This window comes from Mobula hypostoma, chromosome 8 (genome assembly GCF_963921235.1).
Source record: "Mobula hypostoma chromosome 8, sMobHyp1.1, whole genome shotgun sequence".
NCBI lineage: Eukaryota > Metazoa > Chordata > Chondrichthyes > Myliobatiformes > Myliobatidae > Mobula > Mobula hypostoma.
In genome coordinates this window covers 29824710-29851166 of record NC_086104.1, presented here as the reverse complement: position 1 = coordinate 29851166, position 26457 = coordinate 29824710, and the positions used below count along the sequence as shown (strand labels likewise).

At 40.0% G+C, this 26457-nt stretch overlaps 1 protein-coding gene across 1 annotated transcript in view; it reads left to right on the top strand.

Annotated features, from left to right (window-relative positions):
• The window catches only part of LOC134350434 (stonin-1), a 36693-nt gene extending 12200 nt beyond the window's left edge, over positions 1–24493 (top strand). The window contains exons 2-4 of the mRNA XM_063055626.1: positions 1506–3336; positions 5418–5620; positions 13979–24493. Of these exons, the coding sequence (XP_062911696.1) occupies positions 1581–3336; positions 5418–5620; positions 13979–14053 (2034 nt within the window). The 5' untranslated portion in view covers positions 1506–1580 and the 3' untranslated portion in view covers positions 14054–24493. The remainder of the gene's footprint in view (positions 1–1505; positions 3337–5417; positions 5621–13978) is intronic.
• The last annotated feature ends 1964 nt before the right edge of the window (positions 24494–26457 follow it).

Sequence of the window (26457 nt, the reverse complement as noted above, 5' to 3'; positions counted from 1 at the left end):
TAATGTGAGAGAAAAATATATCTTTGATACCATTGCTTTGTATAGAAACCCAAACAAATATGTACATTTGATACCAATTTTCTCAAGAATATCACATGTGACAAAATGTTATCTCTTTTCCTCAAATGTGCATTTAGCTGTTGTGCATGAATTCTGTCTCTGTGGAGCTGCCAGATTAGTAAACTAGCGATAGCTCTTGGAGTCAATCTATGTAAATAAACCAACCTTCTCCTACTCTCTTAAGGAAATATTCTGCGCCTGCTTATATCCAATGAACTCAAGTGACAGAACGTAAGGTCCTCGGCTTTCTATGTTTGTATCCTGTCTGCACTTGAGCCACATTTTGTCTTGTGTTTTTCCGAATAGTGACAATGTTACAAGGCACTTCTCACTATGTTTAAATCCCTTGTGGTTACTCCTGTCATTGCCAGTGTTTGTTGCTGAAGTTGCCTTTTTAATGGCTGCTGCTTGACCAGTGGTCATGGCTTTACTGTACACCAGTGATTTTCAAATCTTCAATGTCACGATTGTTTTTTCTCTCTCCCCCCCACTCCTTTTTGTCCCTGACGTGGGATGGCTTGGATGTTTCAGTTCTCTGGTCTGCTCCGTTACTCAGCAATCATCGACAAATACTTCATTCTTTTTCTTGCCCCAATGAATGTTGTTAGCTTTTGGCTCTCCTCATTAAAAAGAGTAGTATATTCAGAGGAGGGGTATTATTGTAGAGCTGGGAAGCATCATCTTAAATAATCACGAGGAAACATCAGAAGCTCCAGAATATGTGCTCTCACTTTTAGTAAAGATTAACAACTGCCACATACGCTTACATCACACATGTGATTATATCATTGTGTCATAAGTATACGTAACTCATGAACAAACTTCCAAACAGAGATAACACAGTCACCAGAAAACATCATTACTTGAAGGACAATATATGTTTGACATAATTTCACATAGAATGAAAAATTATTGGAGCTATTCCACAAAAAGTATGGTATGTTATTTTGAGGAATTCCACTGCGTGTATAGTGGTATTTTCCATCCGTTTATCCATCAGTCTATTTTTGGTAACGTTTCCTGAGCGGCAGTGTTTGAAGTATCATCATGGATCTCAGTTGCTAAACTGATTCAATTTTTAAAGATAAAAATAGATATACTAAACAATTTTAGATGATTTTAGAGACTGTTTACAGAGACAATTGCATTTTTAATGCTGTTCCTGAAGAATGTTTTTCAGTTGTAGTGTATCTATTTTTAAAAGTCATGAAAAGTGTTTATTTAGGCCTGAGAGCCATCTAATGGTTAGCTGAATATTGAATAACCACAGTAGCAATATACTAGGAAAAGCATCTTGTGATATTCTGCTATTAGACATTTAAGGCTGCTAAAGTTCAAAAAAGGATCATTATTTTTCTGTTTATGTGTAATCTAGTATTTGTTATCATTTAGAACTATTGGATTACCAACTGAAAGTTAAAATCCTTCTTTGGTTGTTTTTTCAGCGAGGCAAGTTGCAATCCATCTTCTAGAACTGTGAAAAGAGGAGATTCTTATGAATTAAGCACATCAGATTAACCATGTGTTCTGCCAGTTATCCAAATTGGGTTACTTTTGATGATGATTGTGCTTTCCAATCACCAAAAGGGTCCTTCAAATCAGATAGTGGGCTCAAAGGATTCAGATCCAATGGTTTGGTGTTAAATCTTTCCTCTCAACATGAAACAGCCTGGAGATCTGCCTCCGAAAGTAGCACACCTCTTTCTCCACATTGCACAAGCTTTCCTTGCAGCCCAACCTATGGGCCTCAGTCTCCAATTACACCGACTTCACCCAAGGATAACCACTTATTTAAGATAGAGGAACAATCACAAACCAATCACTTCAAGTCATACAATAATGAGAATGGATACACCAACCCTTTTTGGAATCAGAGATGTGTTTTACAGACTGATGCTGTTCAGTATGAACAGGAGGGTAACCACCTTAATAAAATGTCAGGCATTAATGCAGCAGACATATTTCATCATGAAAACCATCCACCCAAAATAAGAGGACACCATCAAGTTCAGAACAATTCCTCTCTGATGGCCCTTTGCCAAAAGCTTGAAAAAATACAAGCAGAGGACTGCCATTTGTCTCAGGGTTCAGCATCAGGAAGCAAGCTGTTAATTACACCAATGCCATCATCTATTGGTAGAGATCTCTTCAAACGTGAATGCAAAGATGGGTGGCCTTTAATGATGAGGATTCCTGAAAAGAAAAACATGATGTCTTCTCGTCAATGGGGTCCAATCTATCTCAAGCTCCTGGATGGTGGTATTTTACAGTTATATTATGAGCAGGGCCTTGAGAAACCCTTCAAAGAATTACAGTTGCAAGCTTACTGCAGGCTTTCAGAACCCAAGCTGGAGAGCTACAAAGAGTCAGGTAAAATCCACACGGTGAAGATTGAACACGTGTCGTTCACAGAAAAACGCAAGTATCATCCGAAACCCGAAGTCCTGCATGAGGCAGAGATTGAGCAGGTATTGAAGTTTGGAACAACTGACTACAGGGACATCACAGACTTCATTGCCGCAGTTGAGGAGGAACTAATGAAGCTACCTCTCCCAACACAGCGAAGGAAGATTTACGAAGAGCAAGAAATGACACTTGAGATAACAGATCATTTCTGGGGTACATTTACAAAGGAAGGAAAACTCTTTGAAAATTCAGTAATGACTCATATTCATTGTTTGTGCTTCATTAATGGCAATGTTGAATGTTTCTTAACTTTGAATGACTTGCAGCTTCAAATTAAAGACCACAGTTACTTTAAAAATGATATGGATAGCACATGGATTCAGATCTGTGATTACCGTGTTCATAAGTGTGTGAAAGAAAATGAGTTTGAGAAATCCAGAATCCTTAGATTTACTCCTCCTGATGCCTGTAGAGTGGAACTGATGCGCTTTAAAACAGTCTTTGATAATCCTGAGCTTCCCTTTGTTCTAAAGGGTGTGGTCACAGTTCATGGTGCCTACACAGAATTGCAGGCATTTCTAGTCATGTCCTCTGCTTATTCCAGTCTACAAAACATGCTGCCTTCCAAGTACTGTGAAAATGTGATGATCCGCTTTCCTGTTCCTTTGGCTTGGTCCAAAATATTTCGCACTGTGCATCTCTTCGGACAGAAGTCCTTGAAGGCTAAAATGAATCGGAATGCTCGACTTGGCTCTGTTAGCACATCAGGTGGTGAACCAGTTATGCAAGTCACAATTGGAACTGCTAAGTATGAACATGCTTTCAGGGCAATTGTCTGGAGGATTGATGGTCTACCCGACAAGAATGCAGGTATTTTTGCATAGTACAATTGTGCAAAGTTAGTGTGTAGAAATCACAACTACTGGTGAATATGTATTAACCTGGTAGCGCGTACACATAGATGCTGATTTCCAATCATAATATAACATTTTACACAAGCCACACGCTATCAAATTGACAGAGTAAAATGTTGAACACTCAAACTTAACACTTATTATAAGATTTTAAATTGTGTCTGCTAAAGTGAAAGTATTGATTATATTGGACAAGAGGGACTAATATCCTTATTTTGCAAAGAAAGATTATAATTACTAAAGCATTTCTTTTAATAATTTAGTGAATATAACTTACTTTATGATTATAATCTTCCAATGCAAAGGAATAATTGAGGTTTTGTCCTGCCTAGTGCTCTTTTTTCTAAATTCCATCTTTCTAGCTGAAAGTATATTTCTGTATTTGAAAAGTACTTTTCATACTTGTCTTGAAATGAAAACATGAGTCTGATCATGCTCTAACTACATAGTGCAGACTCTGCAAGTTTGAACAATAGGGATTGATTGGACCCTCAGACACAGATGGAAGAGAACCTGAAACTACAGCAATGGGAGGCCTAAATTTTACCATTTCATTGTGGAACTCATGGACATAGACAAGGAATTTAAAAGATGAAATTCCTCTTTGCTGCTTTTAATTTAATAGTATACTGTATTTAAATTATGTCTTTATTGTAACAAAACAAAGGTTTCCCAAATCAGATTGATACTGAGGCACAAAGGGCACAGTAACTAAAGATATCTTTCAAGAAAATTTTAAAGAAGGAAACAACAGTAAAGAGATGGTAATATTTGGGAAGGAGGGATTTGCAAAGTTTGTGGACTGGATAGCTAAATTCATAGATATCACAGAGGGAGCATTTAGATTTGGAAACGATCAAGAGATCAGAATTGGAGGAACAATTAGAAAGTGAAGTCGAGGTAACTCACTACTTGTACCATGGAAAACAGAATGCACCGTAGATGTGGCAATTAATAAAATATTGGTCAATCAATGTACAGTGAATTCCGGTTAGTTGGGACACACTGAGACCAGCTCATTTTGGCCCAATTAAGCGGCTCCCGAAATTAGCCAAGATTTCATGGAAATAGTTAAAGGGGTATAAAAACACAAACTAATTTTAACTGAGTAACAAATTATGTATTTAAAAGAAATGCATTAAAAATAGAACACTGTCCATACTTTACAATGCTATAAAACGGTGTATTAGTTCCTAATAGTTATCAATGAAGGAATTCAGTGTACACTGCCGTGATCTCTTGAACAAAATCAATGCACATATCTAGTAGTACAGAACATGGACTGCCTTCATACAATCCTTTCAATGATTGCATCCTCCTAATCCTCATTTTCATGGCAACATTCAAGGTGATTGTTGATATCATCAAATTCTTTGTAGTTCCTAACTCATTGTAGTAGAATTGTTTCATTTTTCTCACTTCTGTATGTCTGAATATTTGAAACACTGTGAGCAAAACCTTGCCTGAACTGTCTTACTGCTTACTGTCTTACACCAATCATCAGTGACAAAAATCACTGCTTTGAACATAAACACAAATGGCTGACGCTATTTAAAAACTGTTCAGTCAAAGCACAATGTAGTATCTAACAGCCATGTAAGTACACATGACTGACACTAGTTAGAAGTTGTTCAGTAACAGTCTCTTGCCCCAATTAAGTGGCATCTTATCCCAAATAAACAAAGGGAATCCCAACTATCTATTTGATTATATTTTGTTCTTTAAATCATCTCCCAAACTAGTAGTTGCTTCGATTAACTGATGGCCCAATTAACCAGAATCTACTGCACACTTTCAAAAAGGAAGTATTTGCATAAAATAATGAGTAAAATTGGATTTTTACTTTATTATTTTAATAGATGGTATTTTGTTCGCATGTTTATGTAATTACAATATATAATCTTATTAGCTGACAATGGTAACACATATGGACATTTTCTGTACAAACAACATTAAGGTCAACTCAGTCCTTCTCACCTCATTTTTACAAAACAAGATCGATGGTGTAATAATGAATTCTCTCATCTTACTCTACAGCATCTGACTATCCACATTGTTTTTCTTGCAAACTTGAGCTGGGTTCAGACCAGGAAATACCTTCAGAATGGGAGCCATTTGTCGCTGTAGAATTTGAGGTGCCTGACTCATCAGCTTCTAAAGCGAAAGTGAAGTCATTTGGCACAGAGAGTGATATTCAGCCAGAGAAACACATTCACCTTAAAGCTCGATACCACTACCAGGTCAGTTGTATTACCATCTTCTTTGAAATTCGTTTGTTTGGTAAATTGTCAATATATTTTTACAAAACAAGATTGATCATTTATAAGTCAAATTGTTCCACTGTTAGTGGCTGTACTCACTGTTTCCAAGGACCTAAAGTTTACAATTCTGTCTCTGGAAACCCCACTGCTTCCCCACCCTTCCTTTCTTATTTAAAACTGTTGACTTGCTAGTTATAGCACTCCCTAAAGTGAAATGAGTAATTCTGAAGTGTTGACGAAACGATGGAACTCTCTACTTCATCATTTTCAGAGATAATTTATTATTGAAAAGTTATCTTTTATTTTATTGCTCTTTTCCATGATATCTTTATTCTGCTTTGATCTATTTTCTGAAGAACAATAAAGGTTTATGATTCCCTTACATACTACATTGGCTCAGACGTTCTTGTGCTCTAAATGTCAGATTTGCACCTTAGTTTTCATCACAGCTAACTGATTGTGATGGCACAGTGCCTCTAGCTTCCACATGAGCATCTCCTGATTTTTCATTATTATCTTTCAGTATTGACCTTGTATTCTTGTTGCTCCAAACTTACAGCATCAAAGAATTTTAGAAGTTTTTTGTAGGCTCTGCTTCAAATAGTAATTTAATTGCCAGGTACAATTTTGCAGAGAATTGTTGCAATAGCCCCTTTTTGGTTATTTTGTATATTGAAGTCATAATGATACTGATGAAAGGTCTTCAGCCTGAAAAGTTAATTGTTTGAAAATTATCCCCTAAGACCCCTTCCACATCTCTTACTCCTTACTCTAAACCTATGTCCTCTAGTTGTACCTCTCTTTGATTGGGGAAACATTTCCTGCAGTCTAACCTATCTATACACCTCAGTTTTATATACCTCAATCTTGTCCCCAGTTAACCTCTTCTGTTCCAGGGAAAAAAGACCCAATCCCTCCATTCTCACTTTATACTGAGCTGTTCCATCCCAAGCAAAATTGTGGTGAATCTCCTTTGCACCTTGTGCACATCCTTCCTGCAGAGGAATACCCTTACAGGGAAAAGCTAAACTTCTGCTTTAAAGGATAACATAGTATTTACTATTTCCAGCAACATACATCAAAGTTGCTGGTGAACGCAGCAGGCCAAGCAGCATCTATTGGAAGAGGTGCAGTCGACGTTTCAGGCTGAGACCCTTCGTCAGGACTAACTGAAGGAAGAGTGAGTAAGGGATTTGAAAGCTGGAGGGGGAGGGGGAGATGCAAAATGATAGGAGAAGACAGGAGGGGGAGGGATAGAGCCGAGAGCTGGACAGGTGATAGGCAAAAGGGGATACGAGAGGATCATGGGACAGGAGGTCTGGGAAGAAAGACAAGGGCGGGGGGTGACCCAGAGGATGGGCAAGAGGTATTTTCAGAGGGACAGAGGGAGAAAAAGGAGAGTGAGAGAAAGAATGTGTGCATAAAAATGAGTAACAGATGGGGTACGAGGGGGAGGTGGGGCCTAGCGGAAGTTAGAGAAGTCAATGTTCATGCCATCAGGTTGGAGGCTACCCAGACGGAATATAAGGTGTTGTTCCTCCAACCTGAGTGTGGCTTCATCTTTACAGTAGAGGAGGCCGTGGATAGACATGTCAGAATGGGAATGGGATGCGGAATTAAAATGTGTGGCCACTGGGAGATCCTGCTTTCTCTGGCGGACAGAGCGTAGATGTTCAGCAAAGCGGTCTCCCAGTCTGCGTCAGGTCTCACCAATATATAAAAGGCCACATCGGGAGCACCGGACGCAGTATATCACCCCAGTCGACTCACAGGTGAAGTGATGCCTCACCTGGAAGGACTGTTTGGGGCCCTGAATGGTGGTAAGGGAGGAAGTGTAAGGGCATGTGTAGCACTTGTTCCGCTTACACGGATAAGTGCCAGGAGGGAGATCAGTGGGGAGGGATGGGGGGGACGAATGGACAAGGGAGTTGTGTAGGGAGCGATCCCTGCGGAATGCAGAGAGAGGCGGGGAGGGAAAGATGTGCTTAGTGGTGGGATCCCGTTGGAGGTGGCGGAAGTTACGGAGAATAATATGTTGGACCCGGAGGCTGGTGGGGTGGTAGGTGAGGACCAGGGGAACCCTATTCCTAGTGGGGTGGTGGGAGGATGGAGTGAGAGCAAATGTACGTGAAATGGGGGAGATGCGTTTAAGAGCAGAGTTGATAGTGGAGGAAGGGAAGCCCCTTTCTTTAAAAAATGAAGACATCTCCCTCGTCCTAGAATGAAAAGCCTCATCCTGAGAGCAGATGCGGCGGAGACGGAGGAATTGCGAGAAGGGGATGGCGTTTTTGCAAGAGACAGGGTGAGAAGAGGAATAGTCCAGATAGCTGTGAGAGTCAGTAGGCTTATAGTAGACATCAGTGGATAAGCTGTCTCCAGAGACAGAGACAGAAAGATCTAGAAAGGGGAGGGAGGTGTCGGAAATGGACCAGGTAAACTTGAGGGCAGGGTGAAAGTTGGAGGCAAAGTTAATAAAGTCAACGAGTTCTGCATGCGTGCAGGAAGCAGCGCCAATGCAGTCGTCGATGTAGCAAAGGAAAAGTGGGGGACAGATACCAGAATAGGCACGGAACATAGATTGTTCCACAAACCCAACAAAAAGGCAGGCATAGCTAGGACCCATACGGGTGCCCATAGCTACACCTTTAGTTTGGAGGAAATGGGAGGAGCAAAAGGAGAAATTATTATGAGTAAGGATCCAGCATCTGCAGAATTCCTGTTGTTTGCATTTAATATTTCCAGTTTATTTTCATTACCATGTCCATGGTTAAACTCTTAACATATTTTAGACTGAGAGGATGTGAGCCATGAAATTTAAATTATTTATGTAAATGAAAATTATTGATCACATCTGGAATGTAGAAATCTATCACTGGAAGACCAATATTCCATAAGACCATAAGACAAAGGAGCAGAAGTCGGCCATTCGGCCCATCGAGTCTGCTCCACCATTTTATCATGAGCTGATCCATTCTCCCATTTAGTCCCACTCCCCCACCTTCTCACCATAACCTTTGATGCCCTGGCTACTCAGATACCTATCAATCTCTGCCTTAAATACACCCAATGACTTGGCCTCCACTGCTGCCCATGGCAACAAATTCCATAGATTCACCACTCTCTGATTAAAAAATTTCTTCGCATTTCTGTTCTGAATGGGCGCCCTTCAATCCTTAAGTCATGCCCTATTGTACTAGACTCCCCCATCATGGGAAACAACTTTGCCACATCCACTCAGTCCATGCCTTTCAACATTCGAAATGTTTCTATGAGGTCTCCCCTCATTCTTCTAAACTCCAAGGAATACAGTCCAAGAGCGGACAAACGTTCCTCATATGTTAACCCTCTAATTCCCGGAATCATTCTAGAAGTCTTCTCTGTACCCTCTCCAATGTCAGCACATCCTTTCTTAAATAAGGAGACCAAAACTGGCCACAGTACTCCAAGTGAGGTCTCACCAGCCCCTTATAGAGCCTCAACATCACATCCCTGCTCCTATACTCTATTCCTCTAGAAATGAATGCCAACATTGCATCCGCCTTCTTCACTACTGACTCAACCTGGAGGTTAACCTTAAGAGTATCCTGTACGAGGACTCCCAAGTCCCGTTGCATCTCCGAACTTTGAATTCTTTCCCCATTTAAATAATAGTCTGCCCGTTTATTTTTTCTGCCGAAGTGCATAACCATACATTTTCCAACATTGTGCTTCATTTGCCACTTCTCTGCCCATTCTTCCAATCTATCCAAGTCTCTCTGCAGACTCTCCATTTCCTCAGCACTACCGGCCCCGCCACCTATCTTCGTATCGTCAGCAAACTTCCTTGCGAAAGTTATTCCTGCTGATACCTGTAAATCATGTGGTCTGAGTTGGCATAATGATCATAAAAGATGCAAAATTAAGGTTAGTTTTCTACCTTTACTTTTATCTTGTAAGTGGGTTTAGTCTCATTAAAAGGAGGTTATCTGTTAGTCAGTATCAGCCATGGATGTTGCATCCTAGCTGTTAGATAATACACAACCCATGCAACAGGCTCCCCATCTTCACGCAGCTGATAAAGGAACAGCCGAGACTGATACAGTTTGGCACCAACTGTGTTGCAGTAGTTGCCAGTCAGTGTTGAACTCAACACAGAACTGCCTTAGGGACTCCAGCTCCGGATTTTTACCTTGAGGTTTACTCCCAAAGCCTTCCCCATGGGTGGGAAAAGCTGCAAGGCAGTGGAGGTTTGATATCAAGGTTTTCCTTCTCCTCTTATTTGTTTTTCTCATTAAAAATAACTCACTATATAGGCCAGCATTCTAGTGAAAGTTCCTTGACTTTTAATGTTAATTCAGTGTTTCTTCATGGATGTGGAGTAGTTCCAGCAATTTCTTATTTCTATTTAAAGTTCTTAATCCAAGCTCTAGATAAATACTCTTATTGAGCCAAATCAAATTAAACCCCTAAACCATACAGTTTATTTCCTGGAGAGGAGACACACAGGAGGCAGATGGTGGAGTCTAGAGCAAAAAACAAGCTGCTAGAGGAACTCAGGGGATTAGGCAGCATCTGGGAGGGAAACAGTCAGGATTTTGGGTCAAGACCCTTCATCTAGACTGAAGGGTTTTGACATGAAGCATTGACTGTCTGTTTCTTTCATAAATGCTGCTTGACCCCCTGAATTCTTCCAGTAGCTCATCTTTGCTTCAGTTTATTTCTATAGCATTTGTGAATTAGCCAGTTCTTTAGCTCCTGCATTGTGAAAGATAAATCCTGCCTATTTATGATAAATTTCTTGTATGGGTTTTATATTAAGAACAAGGTCATGAACACCAAGATTGAAGAAAGTGCATATATTCCATCAGTCTGAATTATTCAAATTTATTTGCATATTAATGATAGCTGTAGGTGTTTTATTTGAACACACACAGTAAACAAAATAAGGTAGATGATCTTGTAGCACAGGTATGACGTTGTGGGTATCAGACAATCATGGCTATAAGACGATGGTAGTTGGGAGGTTAATATTCAAGGATACACAATCTATTGAAAGGACAAGTAGGTAAGCGGAGGAGACGTGGCTCTGCTGGTAAAAAGTGAAATCAAATCTTTAGAAAGAAGACATAGGATTGGAAGAAGACCCTGATGGGAGTTATTTATAGGCCTTCGAACAGTAGCCAACATATGGTCTACAAACTAAAGCAGGAGATAGAAAAAGCACATTAAAAAGGCAATGTTACCATAGTCATGGGGGATTTCAATATGCAGATAAATTGGGAAAATCAAGTTGATGCAGGATCCCAACAGAGAGAATTTGTGAAATGTCTCCAAGATGGCTTGTTGGAGCAGTTTGTGGTTGAGCCGACAATGTTGGAGTTGATTGTTAGGGATGTGTTTTTGGAGTACTTGAGGCACATGACAAAGTTGGCCAAAGTCAGCACGGTTTCCTTAAGGGAAAATCTTGCCTGACAAATCTGTTGGAATTTTTTGAAGAAATAATAAACAGGATAAACAAAGGAGAATTGGTGGGTGTTGTGTACTTGGATTTTCAGAAGACCTTTGACAAGGTGGTGTACACGAGGCTGCCAAACAAGATGAGAGTCCAGGTTATTACAGGAAAGATAGTGGCATAGATAGAGCACTGGTTGATTGACAGGAGGCAAAGAGTGGGAATAAAGAGATCTTTTTTGGATTGGCTTCTGGTGATTAATGGTATTCCGCAGGGATCTGTGTGAGGACTGCTTCTTTTTACATTGTATGGCAATGATTTGGATGATTTGGCCAAGTTTACGGATGATATGAAGATAGGTGGAGGTTCAGGTGGTGTTGAGGATGCAGAGGGTGCAGGAGGACTTAAGCACATTAGGAGAATGGGCAATGAGGTGGGAGATGGAATACGGTGTCAGGTAGTGTATGGTCATGCACTTTGGCAGAAGGAATAAAAGCATAGACTTTTTTTTACATCCTATCAAATGCTGAAAAGCCTAGATAGAGTGAATGTGAAGAGAATGTTTCTTTTGTTGGGGGAGTCTAGGATCAGAGACTGTCAGTCAAAATGTCCATTTAAAAGAGAGATAAGGAGTAATTTCTTTAGCCAGAGAGTGGTGATTCTGTGGAATTTATTGCCACAGGCAGCTGAGGAGGCCAGGTCACTGGGTACATTTAAGGTTCATGATAAGTCAGGGCATAAAAGATTATGGGGAGAAGGGAGGAGAATGGGGTTTAGAGGGAAATGATGGAATGGACTTGGTGGGCCAAAAGGCCTAATTCTGCTCCTATGCCGTATGGTCTTAATTTGGTAGTATGCAAGAGTTGAAGAGCAACAATGTCTTTGATAGGGTAAAACCAAGATGGGGTAAGAATAAACAAGGTTATTTAGTCAATGAGAGCAATTAAGAGAGTGACAACATAGACAAGCGAATAAGAGTTGTGAGATGTACAGCAAGAAGACATGCCCAGTAGGTCAGACTGAGCACTTGCTTCACTCCACGAGAGAGAAAAGCAACAACCAAGTTGAGTCAGTATCACAGATGAACAACTGATACAGACGGAAATCAAGTTGCAATATTAAGTACAGAAAGCTGCAACATGCCAATACTGAAGATAAGGTGCAATTCCTCAAGTCTTTGTTGGGTCATATTGTAACAGTGCAGGAGGCCATAAATTGATAGGTCTGAGTGGGAATGCCATGGAGAATTAAGATATCAGGCAACGGGAAGCTCAGGGTTGGCCAGGCAAACTGAGTGCAAATGCTCCATGAAGTGATCAGCAAATCCACATCTAGTTTCACCAATGTAGGGGAGATCACACTGTGAACACTGAATGCAGTATAGTAGACTGAAAGAAGAGCAAGTGAATTGCTGCTTCACCTTCACCTGGGTTCTGTGTGTTGGGAAGAAGTGAAAGGACAAGTGTTGCATTGCCCGTGGTTGCAAGAGAAATCTACACCCAATCAGAGTCCTTCCTTTTGTTCTCTCCACTTGTCTCCTGGCTGCAACTTCTGTTTGTTTTCCATCTTCTAGTTCTGATGGGCCCTTGACCCAGAATGTTAGCTTTCTTTCTCTTACCATGGATGCTGCTGAGCATTTTCAGCATTTTCTGTTTTTGTTTTGGTATCCAAAATCCACGGTATTTTGCTCCAACAATACCACTGTGCCCATTTTCTCAGAAATTTCCTGATTTTGCCAGATTCTACTTTGTTACTTGATTAATTTTCAGATAAAATTCAGAGTCTATGTCATTAAGGGTAGTTAAATTGTTTTGATAACTTCACTTGTATGAGATAAATTCTGACTAATAGAAGGCAAAATAAGAATTAAAAAGAAACTTAAAAAAAACTATATTACTTGGCTATTTCCCACTGCACTTCCATATTGTTTTAATTGTTTATGAAGTTGACAAAGTTGAAATGTTGTGTAATATTTAAAACAAAGCATAAAATGTAAATGTCCATACTTTAGCTGTGTAAACATTTCAAATAATGAATTAGTATATTAAATATTATTTTACATGTTAATAGCCCAAAGAAAATGAGTGGTATGGTATCACGTGTCCATTATTTGAATTAGTTTCTCTAAGACCATGATTTTAAGCAGTTTCATAAAACATCAGAGCAACAAATTTAGTTATTATTTGCTTATGACCATTTGTTTATTTTCATTTGAACCACAGACTGCAAAATGAAATAGATATATCTAGCTCAATGAATTACTATCACACAAATCTACCAAAATAATGCTAACCATGGTCTTTGATGGAACTTTAAAAAAACAATTGAAATTGGTAAAATTATTGAATTGGTGCTCATAATGGCCTACCATCTCCAGCAAAGCTACCCAATATTTCCAATTATGCAATCTGTGCATTTGATCCAAATCTAGACCATCGCGAACTACCTTCAGTTGACTTCATTCAAACATGCACATTTTTATTTTTCAGCTAGATTTTTACGTTGTATATTAGCAAAAATTTCACTATGATGTCTCACAATCAACAGATTTTAATTTGTTTTTAATATTACATCATTGGACATCTCAACTATTGATAGTATTAGAAAAAAGACTGAATACAGGTCTTAGCAATACCCACATGGGCGTGATTTAACCAAACTTGAAATGGATGGTTCACTTATAGTTCTATTGTTGATTCTTTATATGTGATGAAACAAAGGTGCTTCTATCTGAAATTAAACCATACTGGTTTGGTCACTAATTTACCTTCCAACCTGTCGTAATCCACCCCAAACCCATGAAAAGATTCAACAAATGAAGCAGATGCAGGCTAGCTTTCTCTTTCTTTTGTTCTGTGAGTTATTGTAATTCCTCCTTATTTATTCTGGAATGTATTTCACTACAGGTTGAAATTGAAAAGAAGTGGATTAGAATCGAGGGAGAAGATCCAGAGAAACCTGGAGACTGTGTGACCCAATGAACATTATAGATGGCACAACCTCCAGCACAATGTTGTTACAAAATTAGTTTATAGTCTTAAAATTATGGTAGTATCTTGGTTACCTGAATGTTCGAGAAGTGAAACGGAATTAGTAAAACTGACCACACTATTCTGTAGGAACATCTGGCCCTTCCTGCACAGTAATAGTACCTGTCTCTACTCCAACTCCTCAATGGGTAGCTGCCCCAGATATAAATCCTCTGCATCTGGAAGGACAGAACTGAGAATAGTGAACTGGTGGAGATTCTCTTTTTGATATTTCCTACTTTACTGTATTTCTCATTCTACCTGGTGTCAAGGTCCATGAATATGCAGTGATTAGGATCTCACCACAGCCCACAGTTCCATGCAAGCTTTTTTCCATCAATAATTGAGGAGGGTAATTACAACTAGCTACGGTAGTAACCCTTGAGGGAATAATTTTACTTCATAATTTACTTTTTTTTATACTTAATAAATTCCAGTTCATGATCGTGAAATTTAAAATCGTAATAAATGGTAAGCAGTTTGAAATTGACACACATGTGGTGATTTAAACAGGAAAAATATGATGGTTTCTCAAAGAGAGATAGTCATAGAATCACACAGCAGGGAAACAGGCTATTCGGCCTACCAAATCCACCCCATCCCATTTAAACTAATCATATTTTATTATACATGTGTTCCCTTCATCTTCCTGTACACTATGGGCAATTTACAAAGGTCAATTAGTTCATCGACCTGAATTTCTTTGGGAGGTGGGTGGAAAGCAGAGTACCTGGCTGAAATCCATGCAGCTTGACAAGAGAATATGCAAGCTCCACATAGATAGTATTGGAGGTCAGGATTGAATCAAGGTTCCCGTAAATATAGCAAACCAGCTGCTCTTTTAACGTATCATTCAGGTTATTTATCTCTCATTTTATTGAGTAAAAGAGTTGAGATAAATAAATGACACTTTAAAGGATTTACAACAGAGAGACTGAAGGTGTCTATTGGTGAACCTCACATAGTTGTAGAGGCCAGTTAGGATCCATATATTCTGGTGCAGTGTGGGCAAGAGTAAGTGGTGGTTGTGATTAATGGTTGGGAATTTTGGTCGTTCATTGCCTCCTTTCACAGCTACCCCTTGTTCTCTGCAGCACAGTGGAGGTTGTTTTCATGTACCACAGCTCCCTCTTGAACAGATATCCTCCAGGTGTATCTGTTGAGTGCAATCTCTTCCCAGTTTTTAGATGTTATGTTGAATTTCTTCAGGCTGACTTTAATGTTATCTTTGAAACGTTTCATTTGCCCACCAGGGGCTCACTGACCTTCCTTCAAATGGGAGTAAAGGATTTGTTTGGGGAGACGTGAGTTAAGCAGCCGGACGATGTGTCCTATGCATTGGAATTGGCATTGTTTTATCACGGTGGAGACACTGTTCATGGTAGCCTAAATTGTTGTTAGTGCGTCTGTTCTTCCAGCTCATCCTCAAAACTCCTTCGTTAGTATCTTTGGTGGTATCGTTCCAGGGATTTCAGATGCCTGCTGTAGGTGGTCTATGATTCAGCTCCGACAGTAATGTAGTAAGCTCTATAGATCAAAAGTTTTGTTTAGACCTGTAGGTAGTGGTCTTCAAAGCCTCTGTTCCTTAATCTTGCACAGGCTCCACTAGCATTACTCAGGCGGTGGTTTATCTCTGAGTCGATATCTGCTTTTGAGAAGAGAATGCTGCCAAGGCAGGGCAAGGCCAGATAAGTAGCTGGTTGGGCAGTGGCTGAAATAGGACTTATGTCGTTTTTTAAAAAATCAACACAAGACCCAGAGCACGATCTGCCTTGACAAAGGTATTCAGGATACATCAGAAATCCTCTTCAAAGTTGATGTGATGACGTATCATCCACATACTGAAGTTCAGATTGGGGGACAGGATGGCTCTAAGGTCAGCAAGGGCCATGCTCTCCTGTACCATCAGGAAGGCAAAGTGTGAGTGCCCACTGAAAGCTTATAAACACCTTTGTGGCACCAGGGATAAGTGACACTTGTGGCAAGGTATCCAAGCCATAACCGATTACAAATCCACCTTGGGCATCAAGAACAGCGATTCCTCCCTTCCTGATAGGCTGAATGCCCTCAATGCACGATTTGACATGCTGAATAATGTGACATTGAAGAAAGCTCCCCTCTCCCTCCGTGGAACAGGCACACTAATGGGTGCAGCTGAGGTGAGGAGGATCCCAGCCAGGGCAAACCAATGCAAAGCTGCAGGGCCAGGCAACGTACCTGGTCAAGTGCTGAGGGACTGTGTGGCCCAGATAATAGAGGTCTTAACGGACATCTTAAATATCCAATGTCTCTGCAGGCTTCAAGAAAGCCACAATTATTCTGGTGCTCAAGAGCCTAAATGCTTACTGCCCAGTGTCACCGACTTCAACAATCGGTGGCTGGTACTGAATCATATAAAATCCCACCTTCTAGCTACATTGGGCCCTTTCCACTTCACCTGCTGCTCAAACCAGTCCACTAATGATGTCCTACGCTTGGCCATCCATTTCATTCTGTCCCACCTGGAAAATGATACCTCACAAGGCAGGATATTGTTCATGAACTTCAACTTGGTGTTTAACACGATCATCCCTCAGAGGCTGGTGGGGAAAATCTGTCCTTGTTGCAACTCAACACCCCTCCCTGAAAGTGTTTCTTGGAATTCCTGATGGAAAGATTCCAGTCAGTCCAAGTTGGCAGCAACATCTCAAGCTCCATCGCATTGAGCACTGATGCCCTCCAGGGCTGTGTGCTCAGCCTGCTGCTGTTCACACTGGTGACTCACGACTGCACTGTCTGATCCATCAAGTTCGCTGATTATACAACAGTGGTTGGCCTCATCAGTAACAATAACTTGACATGCGGAGAGCAGGAAAAGAGGCTTGTCAAATGGTGCAAGAACAAATAAACAACCCGAGTCCCAACATGGACAAGACAAAAGAGATGACTCTGGATGGACTTCAGGAAGGTGCAGGTCAGCCACTCTCCATTGCACATCCATGTCTCTGCCATGGAGACAATGAAGAGCACAAAGTGATTTGGTGTGCATATTAAGGATGGTCTAACCTGGATCCACAACACCTCCTCACTAATCAAGAAGGTACAGCAACATGTACATTTTCTGAGGAGACTGAGATGGCTGAGTTTACAACTTCCTGCAGCTTCTTAAAATCCTGTTCGATGGCCCCTCCATACCAGCTGGTGTTGCAACCAGCTAGAATGCTCTCCATGACACATCTATAGAAATTTGTGAGTATCTTTGGCAACATGCCAATTCTCCTCAAACTCCTAAAGAAATATAACCTCTGTCGTGCCTTCTTTGTAATTGCATCAATGTGTTGGGCCCAGGATAGATCCTCAGAGATGTTGATTTGAACTTGAAACTACTCACCCTTTCTGCTTCTGATTCCTCGATGAGGACTGATACGTGTTCCTTCAACTTGCTTTTCCTGAAGACCACTATTAATTCCTGGTTTTACTGAGTGAAAATTGTTGCTGCGACCTTCCCTCAGGCTGTGAGACTAATGACCACTCTGTCACCAATGAGTTCTCATCACTCGGATAGTGAGCTGTTTACTGTACTGTTTACCTGTGCTGAAAACTCCATGCATTCTGAATTATATTTTTATCTATTTATGTTAATATTTTGTTTTATGTGCCGTGTGTAATATATGTTTTGTGGGTGCATTGTGCTCCAGAGGAAGATTGTTTTGTTTGGTTGTATACGTTTACAGTCTTGAATTTGAATGGACTTGAATTTGAACTTGAGGGAAGGGAGCGAATGATATTGAACACTGACTGCAATAGATATAACAGTAACTTGCAAAAGGAAAACTCTGTGCTGCAGTATTCAATACTATTAAATTGAGCTGCAGAATCATTACCTTACAGCTTAATGTGACAGGCAAAGGCCTTTGCAGTACATCAAAGACAGCAATAACTTATTTTAGACCAAAGCAAATACAACATTCAAAATTCAAAGTAAATTTAGTATCTAAGTACATATACGTCACCATAAAAAACCCTGAGATTCATTTTCAGTGCGCATTCACAGTAAATACAAGAAGCAGAATAGAATCAATGAAAGACTACACCCAATAGGATGGACAGACAACCAATGTGCAAAAGACAACCAACTGTACAAATACAAAAAGAAATAATAATAATTAAAAATTAAGCAATAAGTATTGAGAAAATGAGATGAAGAGTCCTTGAAGGTGAGACCATAGGTTGTGGGATCAGTTCTGTGATTGAGTGAGTAAAGTTGAGTGAAATTATTCCCTCTAGTTGAGGAGCCTGATGGTAGAGGAGCAATAACTGTTCCTTTCCTGGTGGTGTGAGTCCTGAGGCTCCTGTACCTTCCTGATGACTGAAGTGAGAAGAGAGCATGGCCTGGATGGTAAAAGTCCTGGATGATGGTTGCTGTTTTCCTGCCACAGTGCTCCATGTAGAAGTGCTCAATAGTGGGAAGGGCTTTACCTGTGATGGACTGGACTGTATCCACTTCCTTTTTGTAGGCTTTTGGTGTTCGTGTTTCTTTACCAGGTCGTGATGCAACCAGTTAATATACTCTCCACTGCACATCCATAGAGGTTTGTCAAAATCAAACTTCTAAGAAAGTAGAGGCACTGTTGTGTTTTCTTTGTACTTCCTGAGAAAGCTAAAGAAACCTAGCCTGTCCCTAAAACCCTCACTAATTTTTATAGATGCACCGTAGAAAGCTTTCTTCTAGGGTGCATCACAACCTGGTATGGAAGTTGTCCTGTCCAAGACTGGAAGAAGCTGCAGAAGTTCGTGAACACAGCCCAGCACATCACACAAACCAATCTTCCGTCCCTGGACTCACTTTACACCACCCGCTGTCGGAGCAGTGGCGCCAGGATAAGCAAGGACACGGCCCACCCAGCCAACACACTTTTCGTCCCTCTTTCCTCCGGGAGAAGGCTCAGGTGCTTGAAGACTCGTACGGCCAGATTTGGGAACAGCTTCTTTCCAACTGTGATAAGACTGCTGAACGGATCCTGACCCAGATCTGGGCCATACCCTCCAAATATCTGGACCTGCCTCTCGGTTTTTTGCACTACCTTACTTTCCCTTTTCTATTTTCTATTTATGATTTATAATTTAAATTATTATTATATTTACTATCATCTTGTACTCCAGGGAGTGCGAAGTGCAGAATCAAATATTGCTGTGACAATTGTACGCTCTAGTATCAATTGTTTGGCGACAATAAAGTAATAAAGTCAAGTAATAAAGTAATGCCACTTATGCACTAGACTCACTGATCCTTGGAAACGATAACCCCGAGGAACTTAAACTTGATGACTCTCTCCACTTCTGATCCCGTGAAGAGGACTAGCTCATGGAACTCCAGTTTCCTCCTCCTAAAGTTAATAATCAGCTCTTACATTGGTCTCAAAGACACTGAAATCACAGGGTCGTCAGGGGCTGTATGAGTTCTAAGAGAGCCCTGTGACAGCTGTTGAGTGTCGTTCAGTGATTCAAGTTTGGTCTGGAGTTGCCACTTCACATATGAGATGGCTTTCCAGAGATCGTATCTGGAGCTCCTGTATTTTACTTGATTGCCAGACCTGATCTGGCCCTCGCAACACACACAAAACACTGGAGGAACTCAGCAGGCCAGGCAGCATCTATGGAAAGAAGTACAGTCGATATTTCAGGCCAAAACCCTTCAGCAGGACTCTGATCTCCACTGATCTGGCCCTCAGCTGATTGTGGATCTCATATTTCATCCAGGGCTTCTGGTTGGGGAAGACTGAATGATTGTGCGAGGACACCCTCATCTTGCTTTTATAAAGTACATGACAAACACGGTGTATTTGTTCAGATCCTCTGAGGAGTCCTTGAATACAGCCAGTCCACCAACTCAAAGCAATTCCATAGCCACTCCTCTGCCTCCCATGACCACTTCTTCATTGTCCTTACTTCTGGAGCCTTGCTCTTTAGCCTTTACCTGTATGCAGGTAGGAGGAGGACAGACAAGTGATCAGAAATATCCAAATACCCAAAATGCGTTCTTGGTATCGAACAGTAGGCATTCCTTATGGTAGTATGGCAGTGGTTGAGTGTGTTGGGACTGCAGGTGATACATTGATGATAATTGAGCAGATTATTCAAACAAGCCTGATTGAAGCCTTGGGGTACGCAGATGACGGCACTTCGTAGCTCAAGTGCCTGCTTAACATCAACCTTTGGCGGCATGTAAACTGCAGTCAGGACATCAGAGGTGAACTCTCTTGTTAAGTAGAACATTAAATGTTCCAGGCTGAGGGAACAAGAGTGGGACAAGACTGCTGCATCTGAGTACCAAAAAGTTTTTAATCATGAAACACAGACTTCCCACTTTTTGCCTTCTCCGAACCAGCCGTCTGATCCATCCTGTGTATCAAGAAGTCCTCAGGTCTGATCTGTCGAATATGGGGTGCCTTGAGTTAGCCATGTCTCCATGAAACACAAAACACAGCAATCCCTCATCCCCCTCTAACACAGGAATCTTGCCCTTAGGTCCTCAATGTTGTCCTGCAGTGAATGTATCTAAAAGGTGTGTTAAATTGTCTCTCCTGAGCTCAGTTAAATAGTCCAGGAGTGATAAATCCCACTATTTTGACATGTGCCACATAAGCCTTGTCTCTTTATGTGGTGACACTGGCCAATGTTCATCACTCAACAATGTTTCTTCACACGTGGCATTTCCCCTTTAGACTTTAATTACAATTTGTTGAAATAATCATCCCTTTCTTAATCTTTGTTGAAACAACTATCAGTCCTAACAGTTCATGATATAACCTCATAGCATCAATGACACCAGTACAAGTCTGACCTTCCAACTGTCTGTGTGCAGTTTGCATGTTCTCTTCATGAACTCATGGGTTTCTTCTGGGTACTCTGGTTTCCTCCTAGATCCAAAATGTGCTGGTAAGTGAATTGGGTACTGTAAATTACCAATACTATAGGTAAATTGAAAAAGAATCAATGGAATTGATGGGCATGAGAGAATAGATTAGCAAGGTTAAAGAAAAATAATAGGGGGAAGCAGATGATTGTATTACTCTGAGAGCCAGCAGGGACCTGGTAGATGAAATGGCCTCCTATATTGTAGTAGAAAAGGGACACAATGATTATTAAAATTTGGGGGAAATTGCAATAAAATGATCGAAGAAATTAGTGTTTTGCAGTCCACTCTTAGTTCATTAACATTGTAAAGGACCTACAAATATTTACTTGGATGTGTGTAATATTTGAAAATGGGGCTAAGGCGACGTTTCCATGTAATACAATCGTAAAAACATAGAAAATTAAAATAATTAAGTATTAGAAGAAAATCTCACTGTAATAAATAAGAGAACATGAATTATAAAATATTAAATGTGTTACTTACCAAATTGCTTCATAATTTTAACTTTTGGGAAAAGAGTATGCTGAGTTATTTTATTACAGGAATGAATGCATATTTATTTAGTGTCACTAGTGACTTCTGTTTAGCTCTATATTGAAGGGTCAGCCTGGGATGAATCATTTTCCTTGGTACTTCTGCTTGTGTGATGAGATATTTTGAATCATAAAGGAATTGAGAATATGAGGAACTAAAGCAAAAGTTAAGATGAGCTATGATATTAAATATCAGGGCAAGCTTGAGGAACCTAAAGCAATACATCCCGTGAGATGTCCAAATATCCACTTTTCGACTGACTGGTCAACAATTTTAAGCATTAAACGTTATAAGCTTGGATTACTTGGTGACATTAGCTGGTATGCAGTTATCTCCTTTTCTTACACCAAAGGTTATGGGTTAATTCTATAGCACGCATTATTTATCAGAAGCTTAACACTAACTATGTTCATTTTTAATATTGGTAGCATTAACCTAATGATTTCAGTAATTCTTAGATGATGCTGTTTTTAAAAATGCTTTTCTCTGTTCTTTTGTTGGCAACATTTAAAATCAACAAACTATTGAATGTACTGTATTAGTTTGTAGACAAGTTATTAAGTCATTAATTCTTTCCTACATAAGACAGTGGTCTAATCTGTAATCAAAATTGATCTTTTCTTAACTAAATGTGAAATATTAATTGCAGAATTTTACGAAAGTAAAGCAATATTAGTTTCAGTAAGTACTCAAAATTATCACTATACCAAGAACAGTGCAATATTTGTATGCAACGGCACAAATAACAAATGATATATTTTGCTCTGTACAAGTCCTAACTCAGCAATAGATTATCGTGTTGTTAGTTATCAATACCTGTAAATATTAATATTGCTATGGAGCCCTTAATCTGTCTGCTGCAATGAACGTGGGCAGTGTCTGCTGATAACTCTAGTTCTCCAGCACTAATATACTATATGTATCATCCCCATTACTTCAATAACATACAAAAAATATCATATTTGAAAAAAGAACCAATAGAAATACAACTGAGTAATTTCGGTAGATTTAAGATATTAATTATAAACAATGCATAAAACACAAATATAACTCACAAATACAAAAATTTATAATACTGTGCTAAAGTCTTAGGTACAAATATATAGTTAGGGTGCTGTAGCTAACAAGTATAGTACTGTATTTGTTAACATGGAGCTGAGAACGCGTTTGCAAATCTGGTGGGAGCAAAGGATGTTGGGAATAGCAAGGGTGGAGCACTGCAGGAGGGTGTGGGGCAGGTGGCAGAGAAGGAATGCCAGGGTGGGGGACAGTGCAGGTGCAGACACACCTAGCCCTGAAACACCAGGCAAGGTCATTTGATTACAAACAAGTAGTTTACTGATCATTATAGAATGACTCTCTGGTGCTTCCTGCTTCCTCCCCTCTCCCTTCCCCTTTTTCCAATCATGATTCCTCTCTCCCTGCCCCCTTCCCACTCTCAGTCCATAATAGAGACCCTTATCAGAATCAGGTTTATCATCAATCACTTGTCATGATTTTTTTATACAGCAGCAGCATAGTGCAATACATAAAATTACTGCAATACTGTGCAAACATCTTAAGCAACATGTGCCTAAGACTTTTGCACAGTACTGTATATATTTTCTGAAACTAGGGTGATGTGGATTTAGCAGGCTGTGGAAAAAAAATGTCTTTAAAGGATTCTTTGTTAAAGAAAAAGATAATTGCCTTTTACGTATGAGGAGTGAAAAAAGGTACAAGTAAAGAAATATAAGACAAGAAGTGAGTGATCCATTCATATGTGATTTATTAGGAAAATGTGTGCTTTTAAAGAAAAACCAAAACATACAACATTTTCAGAGGAGCAGTTCAGGTAAAGAGAATGAAGGGAATGACTGGTTGGATGGAACCAGGAGTGATTGATTGCCACAACTTATAACAGCGCCAGCAGTGAAGGGTTGTTAATCATAGCTGAGAAAGTATTGGAAATACTCAGCAATATGATACTGCCTGACCTCCTGAATACTTACAGCATTCTTTGTTTTATTGAAGATTTCTAACAACTACACAGCTTCAGCATTTTTGTCCAATGTTTTTATTTACCTCCTTTCATTTACACCTCCTCCAAGCAGCTGAACGTCGTTAACAAATCTTTCAGCACCCTCTCAGCTGACACCAGGTACCTTCTCTTCGACTTCTCTTGAACATTTAGTGGATATGCCCTTTATTCTTTCCACCTCTAACTCACTTCTGCAACTTTAATCCTTTTATTTCTAAACTTTCCTAATTCTAATGAAAGCTCATCAGCCTGAAATGTGAACTGCGTCACTCTCCAAAAATGGTGCCTGACTTGAGCATTTTCAGAATTCTCTGTATTAATTTTATATTCCAAAGCATTTGCAGTATTTTTGTGCTTCAAATACCTAAATTGATACATGTCAACATGAAATTTGGATTTAACAAAATTTGCTTATTAATGAGATATTGCTCATGTTTCCTTCAGAGAAGAACCCTTTCTACATATTTTTAGATCCACTTTTCAACATTTGCACCTTAAAATCACAAACCTCTGATGTATCACCAAGAGATAGCTTCAAGCTCAGAACAATAACCAACAGCATGCTGCTTCTTTCATGCTCTTCATTGCCATTCCAAAATGAAATTTTCTGTAGGATGAGGACAATAGTCAACTAAATGTAAAAATATGCTATCCTTGAAATGCCAGTTGTATGCAAAGAAATGAAAAAATGTGTTCTTATATTGAAAATTCCTAGTTGTCTATAATTAAGCTTAGTATAATGGTATTAAAGAAATGACAATGGCATGATATACAACCTTAGAATAGCATTTTCTATTCATTATACATGACTTTGTGTTCATAAAGTAGTGTGACTGGATCATTAATGGTTTGCTTTTATAAATGCTTAAAAGGTGGAAAAACACTATTACGCTGTGCTCCTCTCCTCTTATCTGCCAATGTGAAATAAAGGTGTTATGCAATTGGCTGACTTTAGTGAACTGAATTGAAAACTTCATTTTTTTTGGAATTGAATTTTAAAGCTAAGTACAATATTTATCTGTCCGCCAGAGAAAGCAGGATCTCCCAGTGGCCACACATTTTAATTCCACATCCCATTCCCATTCTGACATGTCTATCCACGGCCTCCTCTACTGTAAAGATGAAGCCACACTCAGGTTGAAGGAACAACACCTTATATTCCGTCTGGGTAGCCTCCAACCTGATGGCATGAACATCGACTTCTCTAACTTCCGCTAATGCCCCACCTCCCCCTCGTACCCCATCTGTTACTTATTTTTATACACACATTCTTTCTCTCACTCTCCTTTTTCTCCCTCTGTCCCTCTGAATATACCCCTTGCCCATCCTCTGGGTCCCCCCCCCCCGTCTTTCTTCCCGGACCTCCTGTCCCATGATCCTCTCGTATCCCTTTTGCCTATCACCTGTCCAGCTCTTGGCTCTATCCCTCCCCCTCCTGTCTTCTCCTATCATTTTGGATCTCCCCCTCCCCCTCCAACTTTCAAATCCCTTACTCACTCTTCCTTCAGTTAGTCCTGACGAAGGGTCTCGGCCTGAAACGTCGACTGCACCTCTTCCTAGAGATGCTGCCTGGCCTGCTGCGTTCACCAGCAACTTTTATGTGTGTTGCTTGAATTTCCAGCATCTGCAGAATTCCTGTTGTTTACAATATTTATGTTGTCTTACATCTGATATACCAATTAGATTTTTCATATAGTTTCTCATGAATGCTTTGGCTCAAAAGTATTTCATTTAATGTCCCATAGATGACTTCTGGGATGCGGTGCATGCTCACAATCAAAACAAGGCAGGCTTCATCCATAATCTGAGGCATTTTAATGTAAACCAAATTTAAAGAACAGAAAAGATTTACAGCATTTCTCAAGGGCTTCTTCTGTAGTGGGTGGGTGCTGGAGAGGATCCTGTCAATATTAGAAAAGAAATCTTTAACAGCATGTCAGCCCCTTGTACAAAGATATCTGCTACGTGTTACAGGTACCCTGTGTGTGCATGCGAATCATGATAAAGTGTTGCACCCTTAACACCGAAGACGGGGTACAAGATTAACCATGATCCTCATGATTGCTGGAACAGGCACTAAAGACCACATAGCCCATTCCTCCCCTATTTCTTAGGTTCTCTTCGAAGAACATTGTGTATTGTGAAGGTAATTCTCCTAAACTCATCAAATTAACGAACTGTTAAAGACTGAAGAAATAGAGTTAGAATAATAAATTCAATGTCAAATCAAGTGTTGAAAGTGAAATAAAGGAAAAGTGAAAGATAATACAGAACACAAGTTATTATTTTAAAATCTTAAACAAATAAAACATGAAAACACTCAGAGTGGCTTAATATTTGTGAATAAATAAGATTCACCAACGTATTATTTTGTATAGAAAAGTCATAATTTTTTTTGTTGAGTTCGGTTTGTATCCGCAAACACTGCGCTGCTGACTTCCTGTGATTCAGTGTACTTCATCAACACAAGGGATTCTGCAGATACTAGAAATCCAGAATAACACATTCAAAATGGTGGAGGAATTCAGAAAGGCAGGAGCATGGGCTGAAACCCTTCATCAGGATTGTAAAGGATGGGGGAGAAAGCCAGAAAAAGGGAGTGGTTGAAAGGGGGATAGGAAGGAGTACAAGCTGGAAGGTGATAAATGAAGGCAGGTGGGGTGCAGGAAGTGAGAAGCCAGGAGGTGATAGATAGAAACAATAAAATGCTGAATAAGAAGGAATCTGATAGGAGGAGAGAGGACCACGGGAGAAAAAGGAGGAAAAGGGGCATCTCTAGAAGTGGGAAGTGACAAGCAGATGAGGAGAAGAGGGAAGAGGGGAGCAAGGGTGGGGAATGGAAGAGGGAAGGAGGTAGGGGAATTACTGGAAGTTAGAGAAATCAATGTTTATACCATCAGGTTG